The 14,134-nt window shown below is 43.0% G+C and overlaps 1 protein-coding gene across 1 annotated transcript; it reads right to left on the bottom strand.

The window, feature by feature from the left end:
* Positions 1-4,960: 4,960 nt before the first annotated feature.
* Spic (Spi-C transcription factor) lies at positions 4,961-13,893 on the bottom strand. The gene is made up of 6 exons (XM_052165148.1): positions 13,805-13,893; positions 11,182-11,265; positions 10,540-10,639; positions 9,015-9,118; positions 7,995-8,103; positions 4,961-6,373 (listed from the first exon to the last, which is right to left on the bottom strand). Exons 2-6 carry the CDS (start codon positions 11,182-11,184, stop codon positions 5,964-5,966), a joined length of 726 nt encoding a protein of 241 aa, XP_052021108.1. The 5' UTR covers positions 11,185-11,265; positions 13,805-13,893; the 3' UTR covers positions 4,961-5,963.
* Positions 13,894-14,134: the final 241 nt, after the last annotated feature.

The raw sequence follows: 14,134 nt of genomic DNA, 5'->3' as shown, positions 1-14,134 counted from the left end.
CTGGACTGTGGTGGTGTTCTGATTTCTTCCCTGACATCTGCCCTGTCTTCTTTCAGGCAATATCTGTTTTACACACGTGTTCTTTCCTTTCCTACTCTCCTTTCCCTTCTTCAGAAGGGGTTCCTATCATGTCTGTACTCTGAGACTTGAGATATTCTGGGGGACTCGGGAAAGTGTTCTTCTGGGCACACACACACACACACACACCATGGACTCACACCACCCCTGCACATGTGGACACCCTTGCAGTCACATATCAGATATCCTGCATATCTTCTATCTACAATTACTATGATGAAGCAGCAAGGAAATAATTTCATGGCTGGAGATCATCGCCACCACAGGAGGAACTGTATTAAAGGGTCACAGCGTTAGGAAGGGTGAGGACCACTGCTCTATAACCTGATCTGAAGACAGTTCAGGCGGGTTAGAAAACCTCCCTGACTTTGTGATAACACAGATGAATTCTGAAGCCAAATAGGGGTAAGAAGTTTATCAGTTCTTTCTCGGGTTCCTTCTGCCACGTGGAAAATAGGCCAGAACTTTCTGTTCTAATTGCCCATATTCAGGTCCCTCCCTCAGTGTATTGTTTTCTGGTCTCTAATCTTTTATCAGCTCGAGAGATTAAATAACAAAACAAAACAAAACAAAACAAAAAAAAAAACAACCTTTGCTCCCAGTGGGCTGAAGAGAGAGTGGGGCAGCAGCGCCTCCCTGTGGCTGAGTCAAAGTATAGGAAACAAAGACACCCACTTACACTTACCTGGGGGAGACTGAACCCAAAAACGATTTATGGTAGTTGGAATCTCAGATTATTATCACAGCGCCATTTTCCTTAGGCCACTGTTTCCTGGCACCACAGCCCATGATTGGGAGTGGAGAGAAAACACAGGCAAGCGATAGCCAGGAAAACGCGTATGTGCACTTAATTATTGTCTGTCTGTGAGATTTATGTTTGATGTGCCTAAACGTCTTGGTTTTTTCTTTTTTCTTTTCTTTTCTTTTCTTTTCTTTCTTTCTTTGTATAGAATAGAGTTTATTCAGGGCATGGGAAGGGGGGAGTTAAGGGGATAGTGGAGGCAGAGAGAGAGAGAGCAGAGAAGTAGAGGCGGCCATGACCACGTGGAGAAAGGGGGAGAGGAGGAGCCAAGAAGGCGAGAGACACTAAGAGAGTGAGGGAATAAGAGAGGCAGGAGCAGTGCCTAAATCATATTGGAGTGGCCACTTTGGGGCAACTATCGTATTTCCATTGCCTCTAATACCATTCTTTGTTTAAAGAACGTTTAAAATACGGAGGTTGGAGAGATGGCTCAGCGGTTAAGAGCACTGACTGCTCTTCCGAAGTTCCTGAGTTCAAATTCCAGCAACCACATGGTGGCTCACAAACATCCATAATGAGATCTGACGCCCCCTTCTGGTGCATGTGAAGATAGCTACAGTGTACTTATTTATACTAATAAATAAATCTTTGGGCCAGAGCGAGCCAGGTTGACTGAATCGAGCAGAGGTCCTAAATTCAATTCCCAGCAACCACATGAAGGCTCACAACCATCTGTCCAGCTACAGTGTGCTCATATACATAAAATAAATAAATATATCTTTTTTTAAAAAAAGAACATTTAAAATATCGATTCTGAAATATGCAAAGTATATCTATTTTCAAGATTTATTATTATGTTTGTGTATTTGCACATGTGCCTTTGTGTGTGTATGCTCTGTGTGTGCATGTCAGCAGAGGCCAGAAGAGACTGTCCAATCCCCTGGAGTTGAAGTTACAGGCACGTGTGGGATGTATGGGCGCTGAGAAACAAATTCTTTTTTCTGTTTCCAGTCTGGGTCGTTTATGAGGGCAGCTCAGGCTCTTTTCTGTTGGTCCTCTAGGGGGCGCAATGGGGACTCTGTGGCTTCGTTTTTCTTCAGTTTAGCCCTGGATGTCCTGGAACTCCCTCTGTGGACCAGGCTGGGCTCGAACTCAGAAACCCACTGCCTCTGCCTCCCAGAATCTTGCCCTTTTAGATTTATTTATTTTTATTTATATGAGTACACTGTAGCTGTCTTCAGACACACCAGAAGAGGGCGTCAGATCCCATTACAGATGGCTGTGAGCCACCCTGTGGTTGCTGGAATTTGAACTCAAGACCCCTGGAAGAGCAGTCAGTGCTCTTAACCGCTGAGCCATCTCTCGAGCCCAGAATCTTGGTCTTAACTTGTTTACAATGATGCCCTATGGCGTGCTGGGTGACATTGTAGACTCTTCCGGTTTTGGTGTGGTAACTCTTATGGGACATTCCTTTTTGAACAGTTGCCATTCCCTTGATGTCTACAATATCACCCTTTGTGTAGATTCGAATGTATGTGGCCAAAGGAACAACTCCGTGTTTCCTAAAAGGCCTAGAGAACATGTACCTGCTACCTCTCTGGAAGATGGCTGCTGCGGCTGAACGAGAAACAGATTCTTGGTTTCTCGGGAAGAACTGAGTCATCTGACATATAAAGTGTCACCATGAACTGTCACCTTACTGTGGACTACAGCATCGGGATTTTTCTAATTGCAATTCTTCTTGTTGGTCAGCATCTCTCCAAACCATCCGTGTTCAAGGACCCTGGGGACCCCATTCTCCCCTACTGCTTTGATTTCCCTGTTTTAGATGTCATTAAAGTGACACATTTCACCTGCTTCCTGTGCCTAACAGTTGACTCACATGGTGTCCCACGTCTTTAATCCACGTACTGGGGAGGTAGAAGCATGCTGTATATGTGTTAGAGGCCAGCCTGGTCTATACAGTTCTAGGCCAGGGAGGGCTATACACTGAAACCGTCTCAAAAGCAGTTATTTTTGCTCTAGGACAGCCAAGACTACACAGAAGAACCCTGTCTTGAAAAAAATAAAACAATTGAATTTGAAGCAACTGAAAGCGTTTGTAGACTGTCTCTTGCTATGCAAAACACTTTTGTCTAGATTATGTCAGCACAGACGATTTTGTTGCTCGCCGTTTGCTTTGAGGTTTGCTGAGTAATCTAGACTGTCATTGAGTTGGTGAAATTAGCCGGTAATTAATTAGCTGTAATCCCAGCACTTGGGAGGCAGAGGCAGGCAGATTTCTGAGTTTGAGGCCAGCCTGGTCTACAGAGTGAGTTCCAGGACAGCCAGGGTTATACAGAGAAACCGTGTCTTCAAAAACAAACCAAACAGTTTTCTAAGGTTTACCCATGTTGCAATATCTTATTAGCATGCATTAATTGCACAAACCAATGAGCTTCATTACTGCATATTTACAGGTGAGTGTTAAGCATTGAGAGAAACAGACCTGATGAGTCTGCCTGCTAAAGCCATTTCTTACATTGGCTTATGTGATATGAACTGAGCAGCCCAACCTGACTGTCTGCATGCGGCCCAGAGCCTGAGAACCAGCAGCTGCCCAGCCCAGGAGGCCTGGTGCTGAAGATCTGAGAGCCTTGTTGACTCGTCTCCGGCGCACACTGAGATACTGGAATCTGGGCTCTGACAGCAGTAATGGCTGCAATGGTGGCAGTGACAGGGGTGGATCCCCTTGCTCCATCAAGTAGGAGAGTGGTCAGGCAAACAGGCACGGCTTTCTTTCTCTTCAGATTTCCATTTATGGGAAGATCTTCAGGCCTACCTGCCCTGTCCCCTCCCCCTCTAGTTAACTCGCCCTAGAAATACCCTTTGGGCATATCCAGTTGATTCCAGATTAAATCAACATGCTTTTAACCACTACACTCGGGTGTGGTGGTACACACCTTAAATCCCAGCGTTTGGGAGGCGGAGGCAGGAGGATCTCTGAGTTAGGATGCCAGTCTGTTCTAGTGAGTGCCGGGATAGACCAGGCTATGTAGAGAGACCCAGTCGCGGGAGAACACGTGGTTACTACTGTTTATGTTTTCTAAACCACGGCCTTCCATGTCTTCTCCCTACTGTTGCTTCTCTACCTTAATAGTCCCTTCTCTGCTTCCATGTCTGTGCTGTCTTAATGCTGAGGAGTATTCCACTAAGTGTGCATGTTTATACATGAATATGCCATCCCAATGGTTATGGGAAGGCAGACATCTCTTTGGCATACTGACTTCAGCTACTCTGGAAATATACAAGAGAAGGATTGCTGGATCGTCTACGCTTGTCTATTTTTTTTAGTTTGAGAAAAATTCCCACTTTTTTTCATGTCTGTACTAATTAGTGTCAACAGCATCTAAGTTCCCTGTTCTTCAGATCCTCACAATACTGTCTTCTATAAAAAAAAAAAAAATCCAGTAAAAGTCTAGTTAAAACTAATACAAAATAAATGTTGGTGCTCCTGCACCTGTGAGCACATACACAGTGTGTTACTATCTGAAAATTAAAATAAAATCTAAGAACTCTTAACAATTGAAAGCATTAATGCAAGATTATATACATAAATGGAAAGATTTCTTGTTGTCTGTCAACTTTTTCTGAATTGGAGTATTCCCTTCAGGTTGGAGGCTTATTAGGTAGGACTCAGGAGTAGAAGATACTTAGAAGTCTAAGGGCCACCACTTCCAGGCCAAAATAGATTATTTAAGACTTAAAACTAGCCAGGCAGTGATGGTGCACACCTTTAATCCCAGCACTTGAGAGGCAGAAGCAGGCAGATTTCTGAGTTCAAGGCCAGCCTGGTCTACAGAGTGAGTTCCAGGACAGCCAGGGCTACACAGAGAAACCCTGTCTCGAAAAGAAAAAAAAAAGAAAAGAAAAGAAAAAAGAAAACCAGATAAACAACTTCCCCCAAACCTAGTAGGATAGGAAACTTTTCCTTACAGTGGGTTGAGCAGAAATTTCCTTAATATGGCCCCAAACCACAAGCACGTGCCTTTAATACCAATGCTTGAAGATCTGTATGAGTTCCATCTAAGTCAGCCACGGCTGCAAAGTAAGATCCTGTCTCTAAAACAAAACTCATGTTTAGAATCAGAAAAAGGCAAATTAAAGCCACAATGATCACCTCACATTTATTGTTAGATTGAATTAGTTTTCAGAAAACAAAAAACATTCCACTGTGATTTTAAGCCAGGAACATGAATTTTGGTAGAACCTCTGTATTGTGGCACATGTTGAGTGACTTTTCTTCCGGGTACATGATGAGTGCTTGTTTTTGAATCAATGTAAACCTGGTATGGTGGCACACACTTGTAATTTCACCAACTTTTTCTTTTCTTTTTTTTCTTTTCTTTTCTTTTCTTTCTTTCCTTTTTTCCTTTCTTTTCTTTCTTTCCTTTCTTTTCTTTTTTCTTCTTTCCTTTCCTTTCTTTTTCCTTTCCTTTCTTTTCTCTTTTTTGTTTGTTTGTTTGCTTGCTTTGTTTTTGAAGACACGGTTTCTCTGTATAACCCTGGCTGTCCAGGAACTCACTCTGTAGACCCGGCTGGCCTCAAACTCAGAAATCTGCCTGCCTCTGCCTCCCAAGTGCTGGGATTACAGCTAATTAATTACCGGCTAATTTCACCAACTCAATGACAGTCTCAAACCTCAAAGCAAACGGCGAGCAACAAAATCGTCTGTGCTGACATAATCTAGACAAAAGTGTTTGGCATAGCAAGAGACAGTCTACAAACGCTTTCAGTTGCTTCAAATTCAATTGTTTCTTTAAAATTTCTAAGTGGCGCTGTGCTACTCCCCCCCACCCCCACCCCCAATTTTTCTGAAAAGACGTTCTGGCGCCAGTATGTTCTTGGACACCCAATCCATGGACACTAAGCCTATTTATTATAAATAGCCAAGTATCTGCAGAAAATGCAAGCAAGCAACCCTGCTGAAAACATCTAGGTTCCCTTTAACACACCAAGATGTAGTAAACACTACCTAAAAAGCAAAGTCCAAACATGTTCTTTCTTCTGTGCAGAGTTCTCTGAGTGTTTTTGCCACATTGGTGTGGAAGTTGAAAAAATGTTTTGGAAACATTGTAAAGCTTGGCTCGGCAAGAATCTGGGATCAGCTCTGGTAACTGGCATGAGCATAGTGATTTGCATTCCAGTGGTTTAAACTGAGATAGCTCTGCTCAGGCTGGCTATATTGAGAGTACAAGAGCTCTTTTCCCAAGAAGTGATGAGATGAAGCGAGTCTTTGAAGAACAGCTTCGCTGAACTGGTAGGTCAGTTTTCTCCGGATTTTTGTGATCTCTCCAGTTCTGGCATAATTCCTCAAGGCTCTGGCCATCTTCTGGTAAGTCATGGGTTTCCGGTTGCCTTTTCTTTTCCCCCAGAGTTCAGCGAGGGTTTCTTTGTTTTTTGATATAAACTGGAAGATGCCTTTGGCTTTGTCGACCCACTGAATACAAGACACCATTTCTGAATTGCACAGGGATTCAAAAAGGTATTCAAATAGCCGAAGCTTCCTCCTGCCTGCAATGCGGGGGTGGGGGGGTGGGGGGGGGTGGGGGGGGGTGGGGGGGGGTGGGGGGGGGAAGAAAGAGACATCAACTCATTGTGGATTTCCTGAAAGATCCCCTGAGAGGATTTCCTGAGCCCCACAAAATGGAAAAGCTACACTGAGCCTGCTTCTTCTCATTCTCTGACTTAGGAACGCAGTTACTGGTAGTCCAGAAAGATCCATGGGCCTCTTCTAGTTTACAGTGGACCTAAATGTTATGGAAATTGTTAAATCTTCTTTACTGTTCTCTGGGGGGATAAAGGAATCCTGGACCTCGTCATCTGGAGATGCAGGCAGTCGTCAGTTAAAGTTCGTGTCACGTCATGAAACATACAAAGGGCTGGCGGGATGGCAACTGACCCTTGGTGTGCTCACAGAACAGAAAAGACTCAGGTTCCATCCCCAGCACCCACACAGCAGCCCATCACCTCCAGTTCCAGTGCTATATAGTGCTGTCACCTCTTCAGCCCTAATAGTAGTAGTTTTAAGGATATTGGTACTTATGACTTAAGTGGCTAGCTCTGAAGGAGCCATAAAATGTCCTGGAGTAGAAATGCCAAAAGCCAAAAGATGGGCCGGACGGTGCTGGCACACACCTTTGATCCCAGCACTCTGGGAGGCAGAGGCAGGCAGATTTCTGAGTTCGAGGCCAGCCTGGTCTACAGAGTGAGTTCCAGGGCAGCCAGGGCTACACAGAGAAACCCTGTCTCGAGAAAAAGAAATGCCCAAAAAATGTTTTCATGCCATTGTTCATGAGCAACATTGTCAATTTCAGTTATGAAATCAGGTGCTAACATCAGTGACTTTCATCATGAAATCCTTGGTGTCTGAAAATGAGTACAAAGGGAAATCCGTGAAATTAAAGTGACAGTCACTTCATAATATCAGAATTAGCTTAAACACGCCCTACCTCCTTCTCTAGGTCCCTCGGGTAGTTAATCTATTCCAAGCTACATTCTAGTTTCCCATTGAAAAATTAGCATAGTTTATTTCAAATCTGCTCCTATATCTTGGGTTTAAAATAACATCTTCTGTCTATTGTCTCTGAACATATTATGGCGTTTCTGCCATCAACTCACAGCACCTTTGGTTACCCACACAAAAATTTGAGACTAGACTACACTTTAGCATGGAAAGAGACCCATGAGGCTACTTGTGTGTGTGTGTGTGTCGCCTTCTTCAAGAGTGTAACCATTAGTAAGTTGCTTATGATCCAATAAAACACCCTTCAATTCATGTTGTCTTAATGGATTTTTTTTTTTTGGATAAAGTCTAGCATGTAGCCCAGGTTTGCTTCAAACTTGCCATCCTTCTGCCTCAGTGCCAGACCTATAAGCACGTACCATGCTCAGTTACAAGCTAATGTGTACACATGTATTTCTGAATATTCTTTATTCCATCTGGAATGGCACTGTGTTCCTGGAATCTCTCAGCACTCAGGATGTTGAGGCAAGATTGCAAGTTTGAAGATAGCTTGGTCAACCCAGGGAGTAGTTCCAGGCCAGCCTGGGCTACATAATGAAAGAGGAACAAAACCTGGAAACACATATGCCATCCCTTAGAGCCCATGTCAGGAATATCATAGCAACATACCTCTTCCTCCCCTTTGCTGGAACAAGGGGGCTTGTGCCAGATGGCTTTCCCCCATGTTCTGCAGAGATTGATGGCAGCTTCCTTCCAAATACAAGTCTGAAGAACCATTCTGTATACAAGACAGCGATGTGTGTTAAGTGGTCCCCCAATTAGTGACTGAAGGCCAATGTTACATTCTCAAAAGTGCTACAACCAGAAAGCATAACATGATGAGCACCAAACCAAGAGAAGGTTGGGGGGCAGAGTTTGGGTTCTTCCCCTGGAGAGAAGTGATTGCTCTTTTGTTTTAGCTGTCTGTCCTGAAACTCACTCTGTAGACCTGACTGGCCTCGAACTTAAGAGATCTGCCTGCCTCTACTTGCTTCTGGAGTGCTGGGATAAAAAGCATGTGATACCACTGCCAGAGGTGATTCTGCTTCTAAAGACGCTCAGTGAGAATCAGTGAGAAACGGGGGCGGCAGCTCACAACTGTAACCCCAGTAGCAAGAAGCCCACAGAGCTAAGAAGGTAAACAAGAGTGCCTGATTCAATGAATAAAAAGAACCAGGGAGCCCATATTTTACCTGGCAATCCCAAAAGAAAAGAGGTCAAAGTTGGACCCTGAATCCCTTCTCTAAAGAAATGGTCTATAGCTGGGTGGTGGTGCATGCCTTTCATCCCGGCACTCAGGAGACACAGGCAGGTGGGTCTCTGAAAGTTGAGGCTGGGCTGGTTTACAGAGTTAGTTCTGGGACAGCCAGAGCTACGTAGAGAAACCCTGTCTCAAAACAAAACAAAATGTCTATATAGTGGGAAGGCTCCTTAGAAGTCTCACGAGAACTTTGTGCTTGCTTGGGTCCTGTCTGTCAGGGGCTCCAGGTGATGATTCTATTGTTCAGATGTTCCCCAGCCTCCTCTCTCTGCTGCTATCTCATTCTTTGACTCCTGTTTTCTTAATAAACCCACTCATTCTAAAAGCAAAAGCACGGCTGTCGTGAGTCTTCCCACGCAGGGTAGTTGATCTCGGTAAGAGCTACTCACTGTGACATCTCTCCAATCATAGAGGGGGTTCTCTGTGGGTAACATTCCGTAGTAGTTACCGCTGATAGGATAAGGGTTAATGAAAGTCACGTAATGTTTAGGTTCTAAATACAAACAGAACAGAAAGACATTTTTTTAAGTAAGTCCGAGTTTACAGGCACACACGCATTTATATATGAACATGTCTGTAAGCAGCCCCGGGTGACATCTATTCTATTGATTATTGCCTTTTTAAGCTTTCTTACCACTTTGTATTTCTACCACAGCATTTATCCCAGGATTTTTGTATAGCCCTGGCTGTCCTGGAACTGGATCAGTAGACCAGGCTGGCCTCCAACTCAGAAATCCGCCTGCCTCTGCCTCCCAAGTACTGGGATCAAAGGCATGCGCCACCACTGCCCGGCACGAACACAGTTCTTCATAACCCATTCCCTCTATGGAAAGAAATATTACATGTCCCTATAGTACCAAAGTGTCAATCTGGAGCTCCCTGAAACACTGTCTGTAAAACCCAATAGACAATACATTGCATTTCATCATGATCAAAGAGTCTGTAGAATAGACATTATAATCTGTAGAATGAGTTAAGGTTAAAAATTTTTTCCATGCAGAATACTAAGTCTTGGGTGCGTGGAAGGAGTGAAATATATAACAAAGGGTTCTCTTTTTTTTTCTGGGCTGAGGAGATGATACGCTGAGGAAAGCACTTGCCACAGAAGTATAAGGATGAATTCAGAACCCCAGAACCCAGGTAAAGCTGAGGGCAAACATGTCCGTATCCCCCTCTTTCTGTGGCAAGATGGGGTGGGGGTGGGGGAGTTAGGAGAATCTCCAGAAGCTCTTGGGCCATCTAGCCTGTTCTGAGACTATCATACAAACACAGTGGGAGACAAGAATGACACCCAAGATTGTCCTCTGACCTCCACTCTAATTACGGCACAGATAATACACATATATACCCCTTTACACACATAGGTACATACACACATACATAATACACACACACACATATATATATGCATATATATACGTATATATATATACATATATATATATGTATATATATATATATGCAGGAAGTTATTCCTGAAATGTCGGGATAATATCTTAAACAATTGAGTAAGCAGACTTCGTGTTTATTCTTTGTCCTATTGAGACAAGTCTATCTCAGGCTGGCCTCAAATAACGAACCCTTTGTCTCAGTCAGTACCTTATCACCTTTTACAATTATCTGATGGAAACAGGTGTTTGACCTGCATGTTTGTGTACTCCACACAGGTGTTCATGTGTGAGTACACATGTGTGTGTAGCCAAAGTCAACCTCCAAGTAGCCCTAGTTTTTGAGATAGGGTCTCATTGGCCTAGAACTCAGCAATAGGGTGTGTCGCTAGTCCGGAAGCCAGAGGAAGACCATCCTTCCCCAGCCTTGCAAGTTTATTAGGCTTCCTATTACTCTTACATGTATGTGTACATATGTTTGTCACCTGTGTGTCAAGAGATGAGAGTAAATGGCTTATTTTTTTACCGGGGGGGTATTGAATTTCTCCAGTAGCAGGTTGTTGTGTCAATACTTCAAAGGCGTCTTCAAAGGCTTGACCCAGACTGTCTTGTTCAACGCAACAAGTCTGTGGAAACAATGGCAAAGGCAGGGTTTGAGAATTGTTAGGCGAGTTTCAACTTGAGCACCATGGACATTGTAGACTGGCTAAGTCTCCATTGCAGGCTGCTTTGCTTTTCCTTACAATGCTCACCAGCTTGGTGGGCTCTCCCAAGAAGCAGCTAGAGAGCCTTAGCTATGGATCAATCAAAGGTGACAATCAAAAGTGACAATCAATCAAAAGGAACATGACAATCAAAAGTGCATCAGGTGTCGTCGAATGTGAGAGCCATTTTCCTAGCTTGGTTTTTAAGTACTGATCTTTTAGCCTATAAAAATCATATTAATTTTATATAGTATGAAATTTTATATATATGGCACAATTAACAATTATGGCTTCAATCTCCGCCCCCAGTGCCGGATAAACAGGCGCATGACAGCATGTTTCTTGTAATCCAGGTGGAGGCAGAATGATCTGTGTTTGGTCAAGTTCATTCAACAGGGCAAGTACAGGGTCAACATGTGATACAAAAATTAAGAATTAAGATTTTTAAAAAAATGCCGACTGACCATTATTCATGAATTAAAGAGTCTTGGATTGAGGAAATTCAGTAGCTGTACTGGTTTGCACAAGGCTCTGTTCAATAACAAGTCCTGGGGAAGGGGAGAAAAAAAGACCAATTCAATAAAACAATTCCAAATAGGTTTAACATTTATTATTTCTTTTGCTTTTTTTTTCTTCCTGGACAAGGTAGCCCAGAATGACCTCCTGCCTCTGCCTCTGCCTCTGCCTGTGTGCTGGGATTACCAATATGACCTTAAAAGAAAAGTATTTCTTGATTCTAAGTGAACATCTTGCCTGGAAAATGTTTTTTTTTGTTTGTTTTTGAAAATGCTATGGATGCAAGATGCTACCATCTGAACATCTCTCTCTCTCTCTCTCTCTCTCTCTCTCTCTCTCTCTCTCTCTCTCTCTCTCTCTCTCTCTCTCTCTCTCTCTCTCTCTCTCTGTGTGTGTGTGTGTGTGTAGCTGATGCCAGTGTCTTTCTTCCTCTACCACTCTCTTCCTTACATAAGGAATCAGGATCTCTCCGTTGAGCCCAGAGCTGATTGGGTCTAGTTAACCGCAGGTGCCCCCTCTGCCTCAAGTGCTACCATCTCAAGATTACTGGAGGCCACCACACCCTGACAAGCTGTACTAGTTTGGTTTCTAATACTAAGATAAAACACCCTGACCAAAGCAACTTGAGAGCCAAGAGTTTATTTTATGTAACCTTCCTATGACATCATCCAGGGTTGTCAGGACAGCGATGTACTTACTTGGTCAGCTTGCTGTCTTACCTAGCTCAGGACCACCTGCCAAGATGCACAGCATCACCCGCAGAGGTCAAAGCCCCTCTCACATACATCATCAATAAAAAGATCTACAGAGCCAGGCGGTGGTGGTGCACACCTGTTAATCCCAGCACTCTGGGAGGCAGAGGCAGGTGGATTTCTGAGTTCAAGGCCAGCCTGGTCTACAGAGTGAGTTCCAGGACAGTCAGGGCTATACAGAGAAACCCTGTCTCAAGAAAACTAATTCAAAAGACCAAAAAAAAAATAAAATAAAATAAAAAAATAAAATAAAAAGATCTCCAGGCTTACCCACAAGCCAACTTAACTGAGGCATCTTCCTCAATTAAATTTCTTCTTCCCAGATGACTCTAGTTTGTACTCAGGCAGCAAAAACCTAACTAGCACGTGAATGTGAGTTCTGGAAATTTAAACTCTGGTCCTCGCGCTCACGGCACAAGCACATTTACCTGCATAGCTTTTGACTTAGCTCTCTAACTTCTTAAAGGTGAAGACAGCTGATATTAATCACTGTCGCTGCGTAACTGATAACACAGAAATAACAGGAACCTATTTAAGAATTCCAATGACTTATTTTATAAACTGGGCATGGTGGTGTAGAATTCCAGTGTTTAGAAGGCTTGAGCCCATAGGATTTCTGTGAGTTAGAGGCCGTTACTTTTCTTTTTCCTCAAGAAAGAAAGATTTACACTATCCAGGATTTCTGCTATAGCCCTGGCTGTCCTGGAACTCACTCTGTAGACCAGGCTTGCCTCAAACTCAAAAATCCGCCTGCCTCTGCCTCCCAAGTGCTGGGATTAAAGTCATGCTCCACCGCTGCCCAGCTATCTATCCCTTCTAGAGGTTTGCATTTATTTTCTTTAAGACACCAGTTGTCAGAGATGACCGCCTTAAGTTCTAAGTTCTCTGTCCTCATGTGACTTGCTGAATGGCGTAACACAGAAAGGTCACATAAGAACGTATGGGACTTTAACACAGACTACTTTATCATTAGAGAGGCTCAAGTTCTTATCCTGTAATCATAGCTGATACTCCTTAGAATTATTTAATATTCAGCATTTAAAACTGATTAATACAGTGAAATCACAATACATTATCTTTGTACTAGATCACTTAAACGAAAACATAAGAACAGTAATAAATCAGACTTAGGCTATGTTTTTTATTCACTTTGGGTGGAGGAGGTGGTCTGTTTCTTTGCTCTTTTCAGACAGTGACTGTATAGCCTGGTCTGAGATCACACACTCATTCTGTAGTTCAGACTGATCCTAAACTTGTCAATCTTCCTGTATCAGCCTCACAAATACTGAGAAAAAGGCGCTTAATCAATTAATTAAAATTTGTGTTGTAAAGACCCACAACTTTTACAGTTGGATCACTGCACTAACCCACCATCAAGTGAATACCATCAGTGTTGGGTATTTTTTAAAAGCTGTTCGTGACTTTTTAAACTCTAACTTCACCTTGCAGTGCTGAAGGGTATTGTATTTTGAACTCAATATTTAACAGAGCCTAGAGGATTTGAATAGAAGCAAACTCTTTACTAGCGCTCCAAAACAAGGTTTCTATGAACTGTAAATAAAGGCGCTTAATCAATTAATTAAAGTTTGTGTTGTAAAGACCCACAACTTTTACAGTTGGATCACCTAAGCCTGCATTTCCATTCCAAGCAGTCTATCAACTGATGCATCAGTGTTAGTATACCAACAGCTTACTATTTCTCGCAGCTGAACAGACAATAAGATAATAGCCCGAGAAACATTCATCCGAAGGAGAAAATGGAACTGTTAATACTGTTTGTTAATAATAGGTTCAGGGAAGACACAAGCTGAGCACTTACCAGGAAGACAAAGTTGCGATATCTGTACTGAAAAGACAAGGACTCTATCAACAACACCCTGGCAGAATTGCATTAAATAGCTATTTTTAAGGAAGTGCTACAAAGGGGATTTTTTTTAAAAGACACAGTGTCTACATAATTGTATTTCTTGATGTGACCATGTAGGACACTGGGGGCTATTATTTTGAAAGGACATGTAATAGTTTGCATTCTCTGGATGGCAGCATTAGAATCAAACTCAAGGCTCAGCACTCAGCCCTGCTGCTTTCTCCCCTCTGCTGCACTCACTCACTTCTCTGATTTGCTAACCCCATCCAGAAACCTCTGACC

Source organism: Apodemus sylvaticus, chromosome 20, assembly GCF_947179515.1.
Source record: "Apodemus sylvaticus chromosome 20, mApoSyl1.1, whole genome shotgun sequence".
NCBI lineage: Eukaryota > Metazoa > Chordata > Mammalia > Rodentia > Muridae > Apodemus > Apodemus sylvaticus.
The sequence above is the reverse complement of the archived record's forward strand: the minus strand, read 5'-3'. Positions and strand labels throughout refer to the sequence as shown.